The sequence below is a fragment of the Tachypleus tridentatus genome, chromosome 10 (genome assembly GCF_004210375.1).
Source record: "Tachypleus tridentatus isolate NWPU-2018 chromosome 10, ASM421037v1, whole genome shotgun sequence".
Taxonomy (NCBI): Eukaryota; Metazoa; Arthropoda; class Merostomata; order Xiphosura; family Limulidae; genus Tachypleus; species Tachypleus tridentatus.
Window position 1 is genome coordinate 131,372,992 of NC_134834.1, and position 20,524 is coordinate 131,393,515.

Genomic DNA, 20,524 nt, shown 5'->3' on the forward strand with positions numbered 1-20,524 from the left:
AAAAATTAGAGGTAATAGAGAGTAAACATATATTCTCAAAATGGCTGGTATTGGTATTAAAACTTTAATTAAAGTAAAGTAAACAACGTTTCAACCTTCTTAGGTTATCTTCAGATTAACAGAATTATCTTTTTGTTAACCTGAAGATGACCTAAGAAGGTCGAAACGTTGTTTTGTACTTAATTTTAATTTTAATTAAAGTTTTAGTATCCATACCAGCCGTCTTGGGAATACATTTTTACTTGAAGTGGGTTTCTCGTTATCATGGAATAATCGAGGGTGTTAAAGTCCATAACGTCCCAAAGTTAAACAACCACTACAGTATGCAGCCAGTTGTGAAAAGGTATAGCCACCTTTAACGAAAAAAAAAACAACAACAAAGAGAAGATGACAAGGACTAATGGGGGATTAAAACGGTCCGGGAGAATTATTTTTATACTTGCTTTCCGATAAGGTCCCCCGCTGATACAGTCTTCGGATTTACAACGCTAAAGTCAGGGGTTTGATTCTTCTCGGTTGACTCAGCAGATAGACCAATGTGGCTTTGCTATAAGAAAACACACACACAGATTTTCCAATAAGGTCAAGGAAGAGAGATTCCTGAGAAAAAAAAACAGTTGAGTGGGGTGCAACTTAGGTTATCATATGTACTAGTAATATTCATAAATTTTACAAAGTGAAAGAAAAGTAGATTGAGCAACATTTGTTTTTTTACAACTAAACGTTTTACATTTATTACCCGTCTTACTAAAGTACAGACCTATATAACCACGAAATTACATGAACTGAAGCTACTTCACACAAAAATAATTTTTTAAAAAGTAATATCATAAACCGTTTATCGCTTGTCAGCTGATGAAGATAAATTTGGCGCACGATTAAGCCCTGTTTAAATAATGTAAAAAAATTGTAAATTTTTTGATGAATCGCTGTAAACACTTGTATATTCAAGTCGTTCCACCTTTCCTGAAACAAAATAAAATTAGCAGACAAGTTTTCAACTGCAATTTCAGAGATTATTGTTAGATACATAAAGTATTGGAATACTGAAAAATTATCGTCTGTTAAAATAGTGCACTAAAATTCACAAATTGTTTTTAAAATTTTAATTGATTTTTTATTTTAGAAATGGAAATACGGTGCATTTCAACATAAACTAACACGCACAAACAACAACGGAATTTATAAAATACATACACATTAAGAAATCGTCAAAGTGAGGTCAAATACATACAACACTCCCTCATTGCAGGAAATTTTAAAACAAAAATTCTCACTTTATTTTTTGTGGTAACGCATAATAAGCGTGTTTCTTTTTGAAGTGTTGAAATATTGTTTAAGATACTGTGTTAATACAACAGCTGAATATTTCACATGTCAGTTTTATGATAAAGTGCGATTTGCTTCATTGTGTTTGAAACTGTGAAATATACCCAGTGGAAGTACTGCCATAATTTTACATGTTCAATTTCTGTGACATAATCATTTGCCTTTAGTTCATTAAAACTGATAGTAACAGACAAACCAAAGATGCATATTGCTGCATAATATATAGCACGTTTACTAAAATATATATATATAAAAGCAGTAACAAAATCTTGATGCTTTGTCGTTATAAATATCCGTGATGCAGTAAACCGTTCTCTGTATGCCATCAGATATTTTGTCCTAACAAAAAATAAGAAGAAATGTTTATTGTTCACCTAATATATTTGCACCTGTTTCCGTTTTTATATACATTCATTTCATTCCTTGACTCACTTCTTTTCATCTCTGAAAGTCAGATGTAATTATACAAGTAATAAAAAACGTTTTGTAAATGCAGACAAGAACATAGCGATGGTGAGCTATGCTTAGATTATTCCTACATTACTTTAAATATTAAAATTTAATGTTACATTGTCAAATGTGCTAATATGATATGGTTATGAGGTCAGTTAGTTCGACTGATTTCTTCGCGAGAATCTGTAATAATCAAGACATGTTCTGACTCATCTTGATTTTCCTCTAACATAAAAGGCCCGGCATGGTCACCTAGTTAAGGCGCTCGACTCGTAATCTGAGGATCACGGGTTCGAGTCTCTGTCACAACAAACATGCCCTTTCACCCGTGGGGGCATTATAATGTGACGTTCAATTCCACTATTCGTTGGCAAAAGAGTAGCCCAAGAGTTGGTGGTGGTGGTGGTGGTGATGACTATCTGCCTTCCCTCTAGTTTTAAACTGCTAAATTAGGAACTGTTATCGCAAATAGCTCTCGTGTAACTTTGCGCGAAATTTAAAAAACAACAACAAACTTTTACGTAAGCCCTAGGCTCTTAGTTATACTACATTTGTATCTACTCTGACATGACCATGGTATTATGATAAACAAACTGCATACAAAGACTCAGGAATATATAACTTCTGACTACAGTAATATCAAAGTGAAATATGCATTTTTACAGTGTAATATTATATTGTAGTATTGAAAGCCATATAGGGATGATACAACTTCTTGGTACTGCATTGCCACTACATTACTTTTACAATATGTTTTATTACTTGTTTTGTAAGATTTTTCCTCTGACTGGAAGTTAGGGTATTCAATGAATGTGTGTAATAAAGTTGTTTTTTTATGTATTAATTTTTTTGGCTTCTTCACTTCATACACTGAGTAATATACATGTTACAGTAATCTAATATTAATCTGTCATTAACTGTTGATTCCTGTTTCACGCTGTACTTAAATTTTTAAAGGAACACCAGATTTTTATAGAAAAGCTAACTTCAAGGAGTAATGATAACCTCGTTTACACTAGAATTATGAATTTGTATTGTAATTAATACTATTTATTACGACTAATCGATGACATCGTGCCCTGTTCAGATACACACTGAGTTTTTATAGGTTTTAACTGACGTTAGTGATAAAATAGTTGTAGAGTTATCTCCGAGGAACCTGACAACTTGAAACCTTTCAAAAACTTATAGTATTAATTGTGAATTATGGAATTTGTGATACTATATGATTTACAGCTATCAAAAATATGGCTAAGCCAATTGATCTGCACATGTTTTGTGACCAATTGAAAGATTCTGAATGTGCTTGTGATCGTATTATCGTCTACAAATTTAGAAATAAGGATTTTAAAAAACACTGTTCAGACAAAAATAAATATAATTTATGTAAATAATTTTATTTGTTGTATACTAACAGAAAGGTAGGAAAAATTGAACCAAAATGTTTAACTTGAATGCGTCAGTCAAGAACAAAATTTCAAATCCAATTAGTTTCCTAAAGGATGACATTTTTGTGAGCACAGTTACGTCTGAGACTATTCTGCCAATGTTTTTCAGATGCTTTCTTGACAAAAATGAAATTTAAACTTAGAGTCAAATAAACTATTATAATCGCTTTTTTCCTCTGATGATGAAAACCAAAACTTTTTTGGTGGGTTGGTTATTTCAGATATTCTTGCAAAGCTACACAAAGCCGTCTGCGTCAGCTATTCCTAATTTTGAACTGACAAACTTAAGCATTATTCCCAGTAGGTGAGCCACGGACTAAGCACAAAAAAGCCCTCAAAATTCCGTCATCATATGTTTGCACCAGTAAATTTCCCCAACGAGTTTAGACTTGGCATTTGGGCTAATGGTTGTTATCTGAAATAGCCCAGTGTGGAAAATATTTGTGAACAGTTAGGCTATACGGAAGGTAACTAGTCCTGTGCTATTCTAATCGTATAAAAGAATGACTGATTTTTTTTAACGCGCCCACGGCACTGAAAATGCGGAGCTCAATTTTGCGGAAATGGGAAGCGACCCATGGGCTTCGGATGTCACAGCCTAGCAAGCTAACCATTAGGTCATGCCTGAACCTTTTTAATTTTTAGGTTAAGTTTCATATTAAAACTATGGTTCTATTTTGTAAGAAGACGCTTGTTTTAAAGTCTAGTTTATAGCTGTTTTATGAACTGTTTGTCGGTCGAACCAAGTGGAAGTAGAAAAAAATATTTTGTGAATTAATACGGTTTCCTGATGGTCAAAATCAGTTTTTGTTTTTAAGAACTATCTCGGCTATTTAGGTTGCAAAGTATATGTTGTTCTTTAATGTATGTTTTGAATTTCGCGCAAAGCTACACAAAAGCTATCTGCGCTAACCGTCCCTAATTTATCAGTGTAAGATTAGAAGGAAGGTAGCTAGTCATCACCACCCACTGCCAACTTTTGGGCTACTCTTTTACCCATGAATAGTAGGATTGACCTTAACATTATAACGCCCCCACAGCTGAAATGGCAATCATGTTTGGTGCGACGGGGATTCGAACCCGCGACCCTCATATTACCAGTCGAGTGCTTTTACCACCTGGCCATTTAATGTATGTCCAATGAACTTATAACTACACGAAATCAACATTTAAATGTTTCAGACCTTTTTTATGAATATATTTTGTGACACAAAGTATGACAATTTATTTTTTATGTTGTAATTATAACATGTTATTCTCCTTTCAGAGGGAAAATATTTTTTAATGATTAAATAATATACTATGTTGCGTAGATATATTGTATGTTGGTATTTCAGTGATATTTTGTGACACTTGTTTAGTTATATGTATGGTTCTGTTGGATTTCCTATTTAAAACGATTGATTAAACTGTTATCAAAAAACATTAGAAAAACTATTTGGTCATTTCTGGTACTTGTATACTTCAGATCTGGTGTGACCTCCTCTAGTGGTTTCAGTATGTGTGGTGGACAGATACACCCCTGTGTACCTTTGTGCTTAACAAGAAGCAAACAATAAAGTTAACATTTATAAATCACAAAGCATGATGATGAAACATTTTCAGGTTATTTTGGATTGAAGCAAAAAGCCACGTAAAGTTGGATGTGTAGTTGTAAAAGAGGTATCGTGTTAACTGTTGGTAACATGTGCAATATAACTGCGAAACAGATGTAGTAAAACAAGCAACAGGCAAGATTCTTGGAAGTCTTTTGAAACTAAGAAACAAACTAAAGTTATTGCACAGTTTTCCTCACTACATTGAAAATAATTTATTTCATTTTGATTTTTTATCTCAATTTGAATTTATAAATTAGTGTTACCGTGGTATGTTTCTTGAATGTTTTTTGAGAATTTGATCACACTCGACTGTTCGAAACCTTAGGGAAATCTTTTTTTCTTTCTTAAGGAAAATATATTATAATTTGTTACATATCAAAATTTATTTAGTACGAGCATCCAGTTTATTAAGTTTAGCTATTACGACTTCAAATAGCCTGAAACTGAATTAAATTGTAATTTAAATTCAGAAGTTAATTAAAAGTAGAAATGCATCAAATTTATAATGTTTGTCAAGAAGACTGGTATACAGTTTTCTTAATATACAAACTATAAAAACGATTATTACAAACAGTAATTTATATACAAAAGTTTTGCAGGTTTTCAAATAATATCGAGTCTTCTATCTTGTCTGTAACTGTATATCTTATTGAGGGTTCACGACGAGCGAATTAATTTTGAGTTGATGCATTCTTTGTCGAATTTTCTCCGATGATGAAGTTGTATAATGTTTTTGTAAAATACTAATGTCCGATATGAAACTTAAATTAAGTAGTTTGCAATGTTCGAAATACATAAACATTCCTGGTCAATATATTTGGAATTGACGATTACTAAGCTTCAATCACAGTTATAGTTTCTGAGGTTTATAATATACCAACTATTGCAAACCAACAATATAAACTGCTTTTCCGGCTGTTGCGATGGCTACTTTTTATAATAGTTAGGCGAGAGTTTAGAAATTTCAACTATAGCAGCAATACCGGCAATCACTAGTACAGTATACTGAGTCTTCCTTTCTTTGTATTTTCATGCTGACAGGATATGAAATTTGAATACTAGGCTTATTAGGCAGATGGCGCTAGACGTGACGGCCCGGCACTTAGGACTAGAAACGTGGACCCAGTGGTCCGATCTCCGCTTCACCGAGTCAGTAAAGAAACGATGAAAATAGTTGATTCTTACACTCGAGAATCCCACAAATTTAGTGAATAAGCAGGAATTTCACAATATACATTTAACAGTATAAGTTGCATGCAATTCTAAACGTATTTATCTGAAACAAACATCGATGTTAAATATGTAATAGTAAACCCGTCATATATTCAATTCGTATTTACCTGCATTTGTTTGATAGAGTGTTATCGTCTAGTCTGTCAGTGAAGTCTTGAAATTATCGAACACATAAATGTTTTAAGGTTGAAATTACCTACGGAGTGTTCCTTTTGTTTGCTGGAACATTAGACAGTGTACATTCTTTGTTGATTTATAGGTCTACGATAAAAAAAATCATGAATTTGTTAAAATATTTTAATATTAGCTATTATTTTAAAACTTAATCTTTCTCAATTTATAAATAAAACTTTAAAAGAGGGAAAGAGAAAAAATACAAATATTATTGTGTTGTACATAGTGCAGAATGTTTGAAGAAATAGTTGATAAACACAATAACGTGTGTGGCCAGTGGTGGGATTCAGCCGGTTTTAAGAACCCGTTCTTAAAATTTCACGAGCTCGCTAAACCGGTTCTTACCTGTCTTCAGCCTTCTGATGCTATATGTACAATGTATCGACTGTCACTATGGGAATTCCTCCTACGTAATGTCACGTGCAATAATATAATTGTAAATTAGTACGATAACTTTTGAAGCCAGATTTGCACGGGCCTCTACAAGTGACAGATCAGCCATCTTAGACGAAGGAAGAAGAGCATTGCTGTAAACTAATGTAGGCCTACGTTTTTCTGTGTGAACATTTAGTATCAGTCATCTATCATACTTGGAGCAGACAAAGAAAAGAAGGTGAGTTTGAAAACTGATGTAGCTATGTAAACTTCTATACTGTTAACATTAAATTGTGAGGCTTTATGTTATTTTCTAGGTTTTACTATCTTAAAGCAAAATTAAAAGTTTATGAATTGGAGATTTAGCATGGATTGATGTTTTTGTTGTTGATCTTTTCAGTTGTGGTTGATTAATATTGCTGACCCTTACCTTTTTAAATCCAAATTGTGCTAGTTAAACATTTAATTTATTCGGACATGGACAAGTTATTTTAATATGCATATTATCAAAAATGTTAAAGGTAGTACGCAATGGCGTCTAACCATCTAAGGGAATAAATTACATCTCATGCTTTTGCTCGGAGTACTGAGTCTTCCTTTCTTTGTATTTTCATGCTGACAGGATATGAAATTTGAATACTAGGCTTATTAGGCTGGTACTCATGTAGAAAAACTATTCCAATAATAGATATATTATAGGAATATTGAGTTTGTTGAAAACCAAAGATATGTAGGTCTTCCTCGTCAAAAACTACTGGAAGCATTAATAAAAAAATATGAAAGCCAGATTGATGGATTGTGATCACTTAAGAAATAATGCACAAGAAAATGAAAATAAAATTCATGAACTGATAAACATACTTGAGCCAGATTCTTGAAATATTGATGAAGTTGTTGTCCCCTGGAAAGCTGTGAAGAAAATTTGTTTGAATTCAGTAAGGTCTTTTATCATGAAATCAGCATTAATGATTTCCATGATTATATGGAAATTGTTCTACGAAATCGCCATAATTATGAGATTCGAAGTACTGTACAAAAGGCTAAAAATATCATCAATACTGTTGCTGTTAGCTCCACAGAGGTAGAAAGAGGATTTTTAATAATGAATATCATATATTCAGATAAAAGAAGCCACCTTTCAGTTCAAAATATGGCACTAGATGGCAATCAATTTGATTGGCCTTTCATAGGATTCATATGATCCCACTTTTTCAGTTCAAATGTGGCTAAGGAAAAACAAAAACACACAGCTGATGACAACAGAGTCAAACGTGGAAGGAATAAAGATTTTGATGATAATCAAGTGGCAATTTGGAAATATATAAAGCATGATAAATAAATTATTTCAGTAAGATAATTTTGTTATTATTTTTCATTGCAAAAAATGGAGATGTGTAAAAGCTAGATAGAACTGGTTGTTAAAATTTGTGAATCCCACAACTGTGTGTGATCCATTGCAAGATGAGTGACCTTTTCTAAATTTTCTATATTTCAAAGTTAAGTATGTTACACAAATTGTTTATTTGACACACAGTTTCTTATAAATTAACAAATCCTGAACAACAACAAAAGAAAAAAATCACAACCTGTTGTGGTCTGGCGTGGCCAGGTGGTTAGGGTGCTCATCTCGTAATCTTAGAGTCACGGATTTGAATCTCCTTCACATCAAACATGATTGCCCTTTCAGCCGTGGGTGCGATGTAAAATGATGGTTAATCCCCCTATTTGTTGGTAATAGTATAACCCAAGAGTTCTTGATGGGTGATGATGACTAGCTGCTTTCCCTCTAGTCAAACACTGTTAAATTTGGGACGGCTAGTGCAGATAGCACTCGTGTAGCTTTACGCAAAATTCAAAAATAAGAGGCCCGGCATGGCCTGGTGGTTAAGGCACTCGACTTGAATTCTAAGGGTTGCGGGTTTGAATCCCTGTCACACAAAACGTGATCATCCTTTCAGTTGCAGGGATGTTGTTATATAATGAGCAATTCTCCTATTTGTTAGTAAAAGAGCAGCGAAAGAGTTGGCAGTGGGTGGTGATGACCAGCTGCCTTCCTTCTGGTCTTACACTGCTAAATTAGGGACAGTTAGTCCAGATAGCTCTTGTATAGCTTTGTGCAAAATTCAAAACAAACAAAGAAAAACAAGCAGAGCGTGTTTGTAAATGAACATTTTACGATATAAATAATTGAAGGGTGTCTGGTACCACTTGTTGGGACTCCCAAAGGAGAATGATTTTGCATAATAAACGCACTTAAATTATGCACAAAATTACATGCTTGAGCATAATTTTTCATCGTTGCAAACTAATGCAAGAGAGAGACTGCAATAGCTCAATCTTTTATAAGAGCGAATAAATGTAAATGTGAGAAAGAAGTTTTGGTTTCCTTCCATGACTAGCAGCTGAAGTGTTCAGATGTGAGAATTCATCTCTGTCATGTTGCCTTCATCACACAAGCTTCCTTCGATGCCAAAATCATCAGTATCCCTGGTAGTTCTTGATGGATTACCATTCGATTTCTCCCCTCGTCAAATTATTGCCTTTATTGACCAGCTTAAACCTGACATCTCTGTTGACTACAGAAAAACTAGAATCCTTCGCTGAGGAAGCATATTACTGCAGCCTTCATCATTCTAGGACCATGATTATCTATGTAAACCATGGAAAGGAGATACCAACATTGAGTGCTCTCCTACCAAAAGTTAAAGTTGCCTGTATTTGATATATATCAAGAATGTTCATTTGTCTATAACTTCCACTAAAATTCAACATTCTATGGAAACAACAACCTTTATGAAACTCCATACAGCTCACAGAATTCATTCTAAGACCACAGGATTGCCAACTAACTTTGTTAAAGTCGTGACCGAGCATATAGTCAACGTCAAGCAATTAATCTTCAAAATGTCATGTCTGTCAATCAGAGTACCCCTCGTCCAGTAAGCTTTTCATCTTCATTATACCAATTATCTCTGCTGCAAGCAGCAATACTTTAATTAATGCAAAGAAGAAAGACAAGGATACTTTGACCAATGTTGACATTACCCTTCAGCAGCAACCCAAACCAAAGAAGACAGCTTCATGCCAAGCTCAACCCATGCTCGTTAAGACTACAGACATATCAACCGCTGCAGATATCAACATCATGTTCAGCAAGAAGATACAACCAAGATTCTCAAGAAGAAACCATTTGTCCCAGACCGAAATAGAATGACTCATTGAGACAGATAGAATCATTCACTCAGTGTTGTATCCACGAACTGCCTGTCTTTATCCTCCTGGTGCCTTAGATTGATCTTTTGATCGATCGAAGTCTTAACATGTGTGTTTTATTGTTGTTGTTGTTTTTTTGTTATAAGCTTTACTAACCCTGATTTTCTTTCTAGAAACTTCTGGGCATGGTTAGAGTAGATTTTTTGTCATCTTGATCGTGAAAGTGGGTTTTCATGGGGTACTTCTGTTTCCTCCCACAGCAAATTCTGAGGTTTTTGGATATACAGATCCCTATCCTCTTGTGTTTTTTTTTTGTAGAGTCAATAGTTAACCTCTCGAAGGACCACCATTTGACTTTTGCCACCAGATTGCATTACAAACTTGTTAATTTTAAATCTTGTCAGTTTAGCTATTAGTAATCAATCACTAGCCCAGTAAAATTTTACTTCATGAGTTGGGCAAAGAGAAGGTCTCTTCTGAGTGCCCTCAATTGCTTTGCATCTCTTCTTGAGATGCAAAGTGTTAAATCGAAATAGCTACCACAAATTTTATTTTATTTGTGAGAAAGAAGATGTTTTGTATTGATCTATGTTGGCATTTTATGTGTAAACCTGGTATGTACATTAGTGTAATGTACATCCTATTCACACTTTGATTTGATTTATTACCTGTAGTACTGGGAGTTTACAATAGCGTAACTTGTAGGTCAATTCTACCTGGTATGTGAAGATTATAAGTACTTATGCACGTGTATATAAATAACTGCATTGATTAACATAAGTAAAATATACCTAAATAATAAATGAAGCAAACATTTTATGCCCTCATTGAAAAATATTGTATTTCAAAGCTAAGTGTAAACCTAAAAGTCTGGAATACACAATATATACAAATAAAAAAGTCAGGTGAAGATACGATGCGCAAAATAAATAAGGGCATGCACTACATAATTTGTTAAATGTAAGAAAGTTTTGAACAATGTAAGAATTAGAATGGTATATTGCATTTGCATTAACAAAAGGTCCAAATTTGATGCACTTGTATATAGTGCATTAAATTTGTATGTATCCATTACGTTCATGCATATAGTCTTTTAACTTATAAAAAAAAAAACTACTGTAACAAAAGGAAATCATCTAGTTTAATTATTTATATATCACAAACATGCTTTACTAGTGTGAAAGTTACTTTTCAGTATCACTGTTTTCCACTAATTTTACCAAAACCATAAAGTATCTTTTAAGTATAAGTTTTAGTGACATGACTCCTTTTTTCACAATAACTCAGACTTGCAATGGTTATATTGTCTTGAAAATTTTACATGTTCTACAGTAATTCCTATACATTGAATCCTAAAATGATATCCATTTTTCTCCATCAGATTTTTTTGTAAAACATCATCACACTTACTAACGTAGGTGTACTAATGCGAGGTTTGTGTTTTCTCTGTAAAGGAAAAGAAGTAAAGACATAAGCTTCATGCATTGAATTTCATGTGGATACTCTGTGTTTCATGTGGATACTCTGTGTTTCATGTGGATACTCTGTGTCCAGATGTTGAATGTTTATGGTTACTGTGATTATGAGAATTTTAACTGGCACCTGTTCAGTTCCACATAGTGTAATTTTAATCCTGAATAGTTTTATTTTAGATTTATTTAGTAATTATATTAGTGGTCCTTGTTTTGGAAATTGGATATGAAGTCCCAACAGTTCTTACCATCTTTTTCAGGGTTATGAGAATTCTATTAGGTTATGGTTTGGGAAACATTATTGTGTGTATGTAGATAAATAAACACAGGTATAAAATGATGTTTTTTATTAACTAAAAACAGATAATGACAGTAAAAACTATAATCCACAGCTGAAACAAGCAGAAAAATATGTGAAATTACAAACAAATCAACAAAATACCATCATGAATCAATTAAAACTAGCTTCATAAGTTCAAAAGACAGATAAATATTTTCACAGACTTATTTCAGTTGTTCTCTAATGTGTGTTTATGTGACAAAGTTAATAAAAATTAAAGTTCTAAATATTGTGCTAAACAATTACAGCTGTGATTTTCTGGTCAGTTCATTGTCAGACATTTTAATAAATGACATTAAATGAACTTATTATTGATTTATTCTCATATTAAATAGATACAAAATGCAAAAATATTTAGCATAAAATTTTTTATAAGCTGACATTAAGCCATCTTCATGGTTGCCATTTTGTTTGACCTATTTAAATCAGATAAATTGTTAATAAAATAATGAAAATATGTTTTATTATCACTAACAAGTGTAAAATGTTTTATATAAAACATCAAGTTAGAAATAATAATGTAGCCAATTATCTAGTTTATTCATGTACATTGTTTAAACACTATAACCATAATAATATTAAATAAATAAGGATTTAAGTCATCAGAATATTTTGTTGTCACCTACTTTATTAACTAAATCAAACACAAGCTTGCTTTATGTCTTATAAAACAGAACACAACTAATACTCACTCAAAAAAAACTTTCACACCAAACAACAAACTACTTCCAAGATTGCTGTATTTACTCCACTGTCATGTGAGTTGTCTGATTCTTGTTTGTTTGTTTGTTTTGGAATTTTGCACAAAGCTACTCAAGGGCTATCTGTGCTAGCCGTCCCTAATTTAGCAGTATAAGACTAGAGGGAAGGCAGCTAGTCATCACCACCCACTGCCAACTCTTGGGCTACTCTTTTACTAACAAATAGTGGGATTGACCGTCACATTATAATGCCCCCATGGCTGAAAGAGCGAGCATGTTTGGCGCGACCAGGATGTGAACCCGCGACCCTCAGATTACGAGTCGCACGCCTTAAGACGCTTGGCCATGCCGGGCCTGTCTGATTCTTACTCTTTTCAGTTATATTTAAACTTTATATATAGCTGTTTTCAAAACTATGTTTTATTAGTGAATAGTTAAACCATATCATAGGACAACATAAAAAAGGTAGCAACCAAAGGATAAACTAAATAGAAAAAGACAAGGGAAATGCTTGAAAATCAGGAAGTGGAAAATACTCTTAGGGAGTAATATACTCATTGTAAAATTAGTTATTCTTTGGGATGGAGAGAAAAATTAACAAATGCATATTTGCTGTTGAAATTCCTAGGAGTTGTTCAGAAGTAGAAATTTTAGCATTTTAAAATCTGTTTTCATGAATTACACTAAATGTTAGTAAATAATATATAAGATTGGTCTAAAGAATTAATTTCATAAAAAATATGAAAAGCCAAAGAAAATTTTGGATTCAGGTACAGTAATTTAAGATTACATTACTTGTTAACCCTAAACTATGGTATATGAAAAGATATTTTATATATAAAGTAGCACAACACCTGTAACTATCTGAAAATATGATTAATGGTGTTTGGTGGGCTTCTCTGTTCAAATTTATATAAGACTAGTGTGCTAAAACTACTGAATTTGTATTGATGAAAATAAATGTTACTTCCCAACATTTTCAATCAATCTTTTATATGAAGCTAGTAAATTCTATTACTTAATACTAATTTTGGCGACAGGCCTGTGTCAGAATAACAGCATTGGTGTTTATTGAAACAATAGTAAAATAAAGTAAACATTGCTAGATGGAGTATGTATTTTAAACATTTAAAAATTATTGTTTGCAGAAACTTTTATGCAATTAATATTTTGTTTGTGATATTTTAAGGTAATAAAGTGTATTAACTTAATATAAAAAAATTGTTTGAAAATAACTTAAGTATTCCCAGAGTGCTCTTGTGTTGTTTAAATGATACTTTATTTCATTAGGTTGATTTTAAATTTTAAAAATACTAAATATAACAGGAACTAGTTAGATTACTAGTTGGTAAAGGTTGTCATAAATTTTTATGTTTAATTTATAACTGATGGTTGGTTGTCAATATTACCATGGTCATACCAGACATTGGATAAAAGATTTGGTGAAACATGAATTTTGTGAAACTAGGATTGATTCAAAGTATTTTTATATGGGTTTATATATATATATAAAGATAAGGAGTAAGCAACTTTAAAGTATGACTTCTAACAACAGAATGATTTAGGGGAATGTAAAGAAAAATTGAACTGAATAGATTGGATAAATTTAAGAAAATGTATAGGAGCATTTTCTCTCTACTATTTATCCATCAGTCTCTTTCAGTGGTTGAGCCATTTGTGAGCTATCATTACCATGATTTAGATTTAAATTTACTCTTAAGTGTACTAATGTTGTAACTGGCTTTAAATAGTCAAGGTCTGCATAACAGATCTATGAGTGTTTATTGTATCATTCATGATAATTTTTTTCTTTTTAGTAGTTCTTGGATCTTAATAAAAATATAAAACAAAGTAAACTAGAAGGTCTGTGACTGTATTATAAATATGGGTTTTTGTTTGGAGGCTTGATTATTTATTTGTTCATGCAACTATTATCTTTAATCTAGATATTTTTTTTTTTCAAAATATATCTCAATTTTAGCTACTCAAATTCCTTACAGAAAATCCATGGTTTTCAAAAGCTTTTACAAAACTACTTCATTTATTCATAAGCTTTTTCACCATCTCAATATGAACATAAAAGTCAAAGAAAAGATAGATTCTTACAATAACACTAAATAAAATATTTGATTTCTTACAAGTTAATTAGTAATAACTTTTGTTATATTTATTTTACTTCAGTGGTTCAGTTGCTTTGACATCTATCTCCATCAACAGTGGTTTTGCAGCTGTAGCTGTCACTTATGGGTTAATTCCAGGGTTTGGTATAGGGATAGCTTACATTCCACCATTCACATTAGCTATGCAGGTAAGGTTCCTTTTAGTTTCATGTTATGCTTATTACAAATTTAAATCGTGATAAATCTTCATCACATATTTAATTCCCACAAAAATATGGTATAGGAATGTTTGTTCTATTAAAATAAAAATGTGTATTAAACGTCAGTATTTGTAGAATAATAACTGTGTTTAATGACAACCTTTTACAAAGTGATATTCAACTTGGTATTATGTATTTGGTGTCACTTATCAACTACTCACTTTTCCTACATTGCTGATTTAGTAACAATTTGTGATAGAGAAGAGTAAATAACAGCTACATTATACAGGATTCTGTAGGTTATTGAAGTTCAATATGCAAGCTGGACAATTGGAAAAAGGTATTTTTATTCTTCACATGATGTGTATTATCTCATTTGAGTCAGACTGACATCATCTATTTTCAGACATTTCTTGACTACAAATACTTTATGTAACACATTTGGTTTTCTGTTTACAACATAAATATATGTTTTTACTAAAAGCTTGCCTTGTTTCATATACATACACAATGTAAACTTGGAATTATAGTCAGTATTTCTTTTCCAGCATGAGATTGATCAAATGGCCTGAACCCATGCACATTAGGTTAAATTATATGTTGTAATGTTTGTTTTGAAACAACAGTGCTTAACTTCTAATCGGTAACACTATTAAATGCAATTTAAATAATAAAGGGTCAAGAATAATATACTGAAAATGTTTTTGATTTTGTTTGTCAGTTTTTTTATAACATTCATCTTTGTCAAGATTATTGTTTATCTCAAAATATTATTTCTTTTATACTTAAAACTATGTATGCTCTTTGTTAATAAATTTCTTTGGCTTCTCATCATTCTCTTAATTTTCCAAATATATGTTTTAGCAGTAAAATATTTCAAGATGAAAATTTTCTATTACTGAATGAAAATAAAGCAGTGTTTTATCACAAGTGTAACTAAATGTCTATATTTACTAATTGCGTAATTTTATGTGAACATACTATTACTATATTTTCTTATGCAGTCTCTTAAAACTGTTTTAGTAATTTTGTCTACTTGTATTTAGAAACTACATAAAATTTAGAATTTTGAATAACACCACTTAAGTGACTTGGTGTGTCTACTGGGAAATTTTTTATGAATATGTAGCATGACTTTTCCTAAAGTACAGTTTTACATTAAGTAAGCAGTTTTAAAAGTTTTTGCTCATCTGTAACCAAATATTTTTGCAGTTTTTAATTGCATAATATATAGAAAAAGAAATATAATACTATATTTCTTTATTGTACATTAGACATAGACTCTGAACATGTTCAACACCACTACCAGTATTAAATCAACATTTCTTTGGCTTTTTCTTTTGCTTACTGCTCATCTCATCTCTAGAAATATTGGATTCAATGATTGCTTGTTCTTTTGACACTTGTCTTAAGAAAACAATCAAAGAAATCCCCCTTTTATTTCTCCTTTTGTCTGTCTGTGACTTTGCAACTGTGCTTCTAGAGCCAAAACAGAAGAGCACCATATTTACAAAGTGGAATATTGTAGAGGACAAAGAAATAGAGATTATTGAGCTCCAAATGCATAATAGAACTGTTCAAAAGGGGTTACTGAAACTAATTAAATGCTGAATGTGTGGATTAGCTACAAGAACATGAGCAAGCAGTGTTGATTGTTATATAGTGTTTAGATTCAGCAAGTAAGTTTCAAAGAGAATTCTTGCATATTGCTTTGACAATGTCCATCTCCATCAGTTCACCATACAGTTAAAATTCAAGTTTTCCATGCCCAAGTCAGAGCAAATGATTACATACATACTTTGAGTTTTGTGTCCAGATGAATAGTCACATCATGTTATAGCAAAATATATTTGAAGTGCCATTGTTTTAGACATTTATGCAGTTCTGAATTTTCATTAGCAAAAGGTTTTATATACAGAAATAGCATTTGTGTATTTGATGCAAGTCACTGACAGTATGGCCTAATTGATACACTAGCAAGACCTAATAAACTTGCCTGGCCATAAAAGCAGAGAAGACTAAAATTGCGTTTGTTCTGCCTGGGGTAGTTGAAGTTTTAAACCATATGAATTATTAAAGCAGCTTTTTAGACTATTATATGTGATTAAGTGTTACAATACCTTAGTAATGTTTTAAACATTTGATATATGACATGTATATTTATTAAGATGTTTCCATCCAAAACTAATATTATTAAGCTCTTGTTTTTGTTACAACTGTTCATGTTTTATAACCTCTCTTTTTATATGTAATTTGTCTGAAATCTAAATAAGGTGTAAGGTGAATAAAATCAATGATGTTAACCTGTAGAAACAATAATTATTTGTAATATACATTTTATTTTAGCAAAATTATATTCAGAATTGAGATTATAATTTTTTTGTTTGGCTAACTTTGTAAATTCTCAAATGAGAGTGAATGGATTTTATTATAAAAAAAAAACTGAAGACCTGAAATGGTTAGTAGAATAGTTATAACTTAGTCTTTCATTAATTAAAAACAAATTTTGCTTTAAAGTGTTTAAAGTTTAAAAGAACCAACTCTAGTACAGTAGAACTTTAATTAATAGCATCTTAAAACAATGGACACTATGTCATTAATCCTTAAACAGCGGGAATGTTGTAGATAGCAGCAATAATTGATGATGGCCACCATTTAAGTGTTGAGGACAGATCTTTTAATTCTCTTTCTTTTCTCTGCTATTTGTAAAACTTATAAACATCCCAGAAGGATAACCAGTATTCAGATGCTTGCATTGTTTATTGGATTGGCTCTGAACCTTGTAGTGTAATAAACATTTTCACAGATTCATAATGCAGTCTTATTATTCTGGGGAATTCTTGTTGTAAACACTGAAGGATGCATAAGCTGATAAAGTCCACATTGTGTTTTCAGAGCAGGGATTAAGTTGGCCTATTTCTGTGCACATGCATATTTTTCTCTTGAGAGTGTCATTGTACAATATCTTGTAAGCAATCTGACACAAGTAGTAATTTGTTGCTTTATTTTCAGTGGATTTTTTTACTTCTGGTGTTGACAGTAAAATAAACATATAAGCTAAAAGCTAAATGTTTAGCAGTTCAAACTTTGAAGCTTAGTGATCAACTAAAAAAAACCAAAAAAAAACTTTTGATCCACCCTCTGGGACCTCCCATTGGTAGTGTTTCACATTATGGTAGTGTGCAACTTACAAACACCTTTGTTCTGCATACACTAAACAAAATAAGGGCCTTAAAATATCATAACTTAGTATGGTCAGTAATAAATCCAGCTTTGCCTGGCTCATTTTTTGATATTAATGGCACCTTGCTATAGAGGGCATTTGGTCACAGTTGAAAGGGTGCCCATAATGTTAAAGGTCTACTGTATTTCTTATTCTGTGGTAATAGTTTGGTTGTTATTAGTACATAATAGGCTGTTCCCACTAGATACCTTATGGTTTAATTACAAAGATATTCTTTTCAAACATCAAGACCATATATATTACTGTGTAAAGATATGCTAAAATAAAGTTTTAGTGAACTTTGTACATAGTTTTAAGACCCTCAATTTTTAAATTGTGTAGTGATGATAACAGTAAGTAGTAATAATCATAATAGTAAGCATTATTTCTAGTTACAGAGCATCATACATCAGCCATCAAATATATTTATCCTCCAATGACAAGGTGTAAAAAAATAGTTCATTGGCATGAAATGGAGATATGACATACTTTAAAAGTTAGAGATCAAAGTGAAAAGCATGTAGACCTTTAATAAAAAGTTATTTATATCAGAAAACATGTATATTTTGATAATTATAGCTTTTTAGTTTCCAACCTGATTTCTGAAAAACATACAAGTTTTACACTGTGATCTATCACTATTGATATTTTACTTTCTTTAGTCTAAATTTTAAGTTTAATTAATAGGTCTACTCTGAAAGGGCAAGACAACTTGTAGCTAAAACAAAAAATAACCAACAATGAAAGGAACCACTGTTTGATTATAGTAAATGAGAAACCACATTTTTTATTGCTGGTAAATATCATGTAGTGTTATGTTTTTTTTTTATTTACTTTTAAATTTATGAAAATTTACGTCTCACATTAATCAGAAGGTATGCTGTGGTTGGCTTTCAGAATGTGTTTATTCAGATGTGGTGAATGCAGTTAATCTAAGGGAGTTTAAGAGAAACCTTACTAAATACATGAATAATAAGTGATAAATTTGAGAGTTTTATTTTCATTTTAAAGTTAAATTTAGTGGATGGGATTGGTTAGATGGACCAACAGACCAATAGAATATTAGTATCAGTATGTTTGTTTTTTATCTTAAGTCATTACTTGAAGTTGTAAGCTCACAAATTAAATGAATACCACAAAATATCATGTTGCAGGGACATTTCATTGATCATTTAAACTAGTGTTTATTTATTTTCTGTCTTATTATGTTCATTTTTATTCAATATTTTGTGTTGAAAAATGAAAATACTTTCTTTTACGTATGTTTCTTTTTGGATCCTTTTATTTTAAAGACTGAAATTATACCTGCTGGTCTATATTTTTTTCATCCTTTTAACCTTGTTTCAAATGTATTAAGAAAGCATAAAGAAAGTAACAACTAAAAAGTGAAAAACTTGTTTTCTTGATCATCTAACAATGCTTATGTCATTCGTTGCCAATTTGTTCAACTATTACCCTGTGAACTGAAGATACAATCCACCAGGACACTATAGGTATAAATTTGATAAATTCTTTTAATATATGCTATTGTAGTGTAGTTTGAACTGAATGTGTGAAATTAAGAAACTTATATTAATTGTTATGCTCATATAATAATGCACAACCACTGTCTTAATACCTACATGAAAACATCACATAATGTTGTATTATAAATGTTTATTTCCAATAGCTCAAAATATTGTAAAGTTGTATTGCAATGTTTACTTATTGTGAGTAATTAAACTACTAATGAAATAGTTAAGCTTTTTGTAAACGTTTTCGTGTGGTACCACATGTGGAACAAGTGTTTAAACAATTTGTTTCACTGTAAATTGACATTGTGGGCATCTTTTTAAAAAATATCTTGGACATCAATGTATTTTTGAAATACATTATCTGTGAATGTATAAAATTTGATGCATTTTAGGCATTTTTATATGCACACACACACACACACACACATATAAGAGCTTTCTTTGGTACTGTGTACATCTATCACCAGTTTACTTATTTCGTAATCTTTGATGACTTTTTTAATATTATACACATTTTTTTCAGTGGTTTCCATTTAGAAAAGGACTAGCCCTTGCTTTAGTGACAGCAGGTTTTGGAGTTGGTCCTGTAGCTTTCAATAACATTCAGACAGCCTATATAAATCCAAAAAATATTCCACCTGCTGATGATGGGTAAGCCTTCGTCATATTGAATGTAGTGATTAAAGAAAGTCATTTTTGAAGCTAGACAAAGTCTTATGCACTAACAAACTAGCTGGTTATTGCAGAAAATAGAGAGAGAGGTTAATAACAGCTATATTTAAGTTGCTTAATCCAGGTTATTATAAAATACCTTTGTACCATTTTCGAGCTGACAGTGTTTCTGGTTGAGTCACCATTCTCACATTTCAAACATTTCCATGCTAGTGGTCTAGCCTGTAGACCTTTATTACTGTAGTAAGCTAGGTCAAGCAATATTCTTTTTCAAAAATATCAAACGTAAATTGTTACAACACTCCACTAGTGATATACTCGTATGATATTTCTTTACAGCAAGAGAGCATTTTCTGTCAGCAGCATCTAGAATGTTTATAAATATATGAATTAGGTTAATTGCACTGAGTGTTTGTTTTCCTCAGAATATTTAATATTTAAGTAGATAATTTAAACATC

At 31.5% G+C, this 20,524-nt stretch overlaps 1 protein-coding gene across 9 annotated transcripts in view; it reads left to right on the forward strand.

Moving 5' to 3' along the window:
- The window catches only part of LOC143230325 (apicoplast pyruvate carrier 1-like), a 124,851-nt gene that overhangs the window by 69,641 nt on the left and 34,686 nt on the right, over positions 1–20,524 (forward strand). For all 9 annotated transcript variants that reach the window (XM_076463674.1, XM_076463680.1, XM_076463677.1 and 6 more), the window contains 2 exons: positions 14,518–14,644; positions 19,917–20,044. In XM_076463674.1, coding sequence (XP_076319789.1) covers positions 14,518–14,644; positions 19,917–20,044 — 255 coding nt within the window. The remainder of the gene's footprint in view (positions 1–14,517; positions 14,645–19,916; positions 20,045–20,524) is intronic.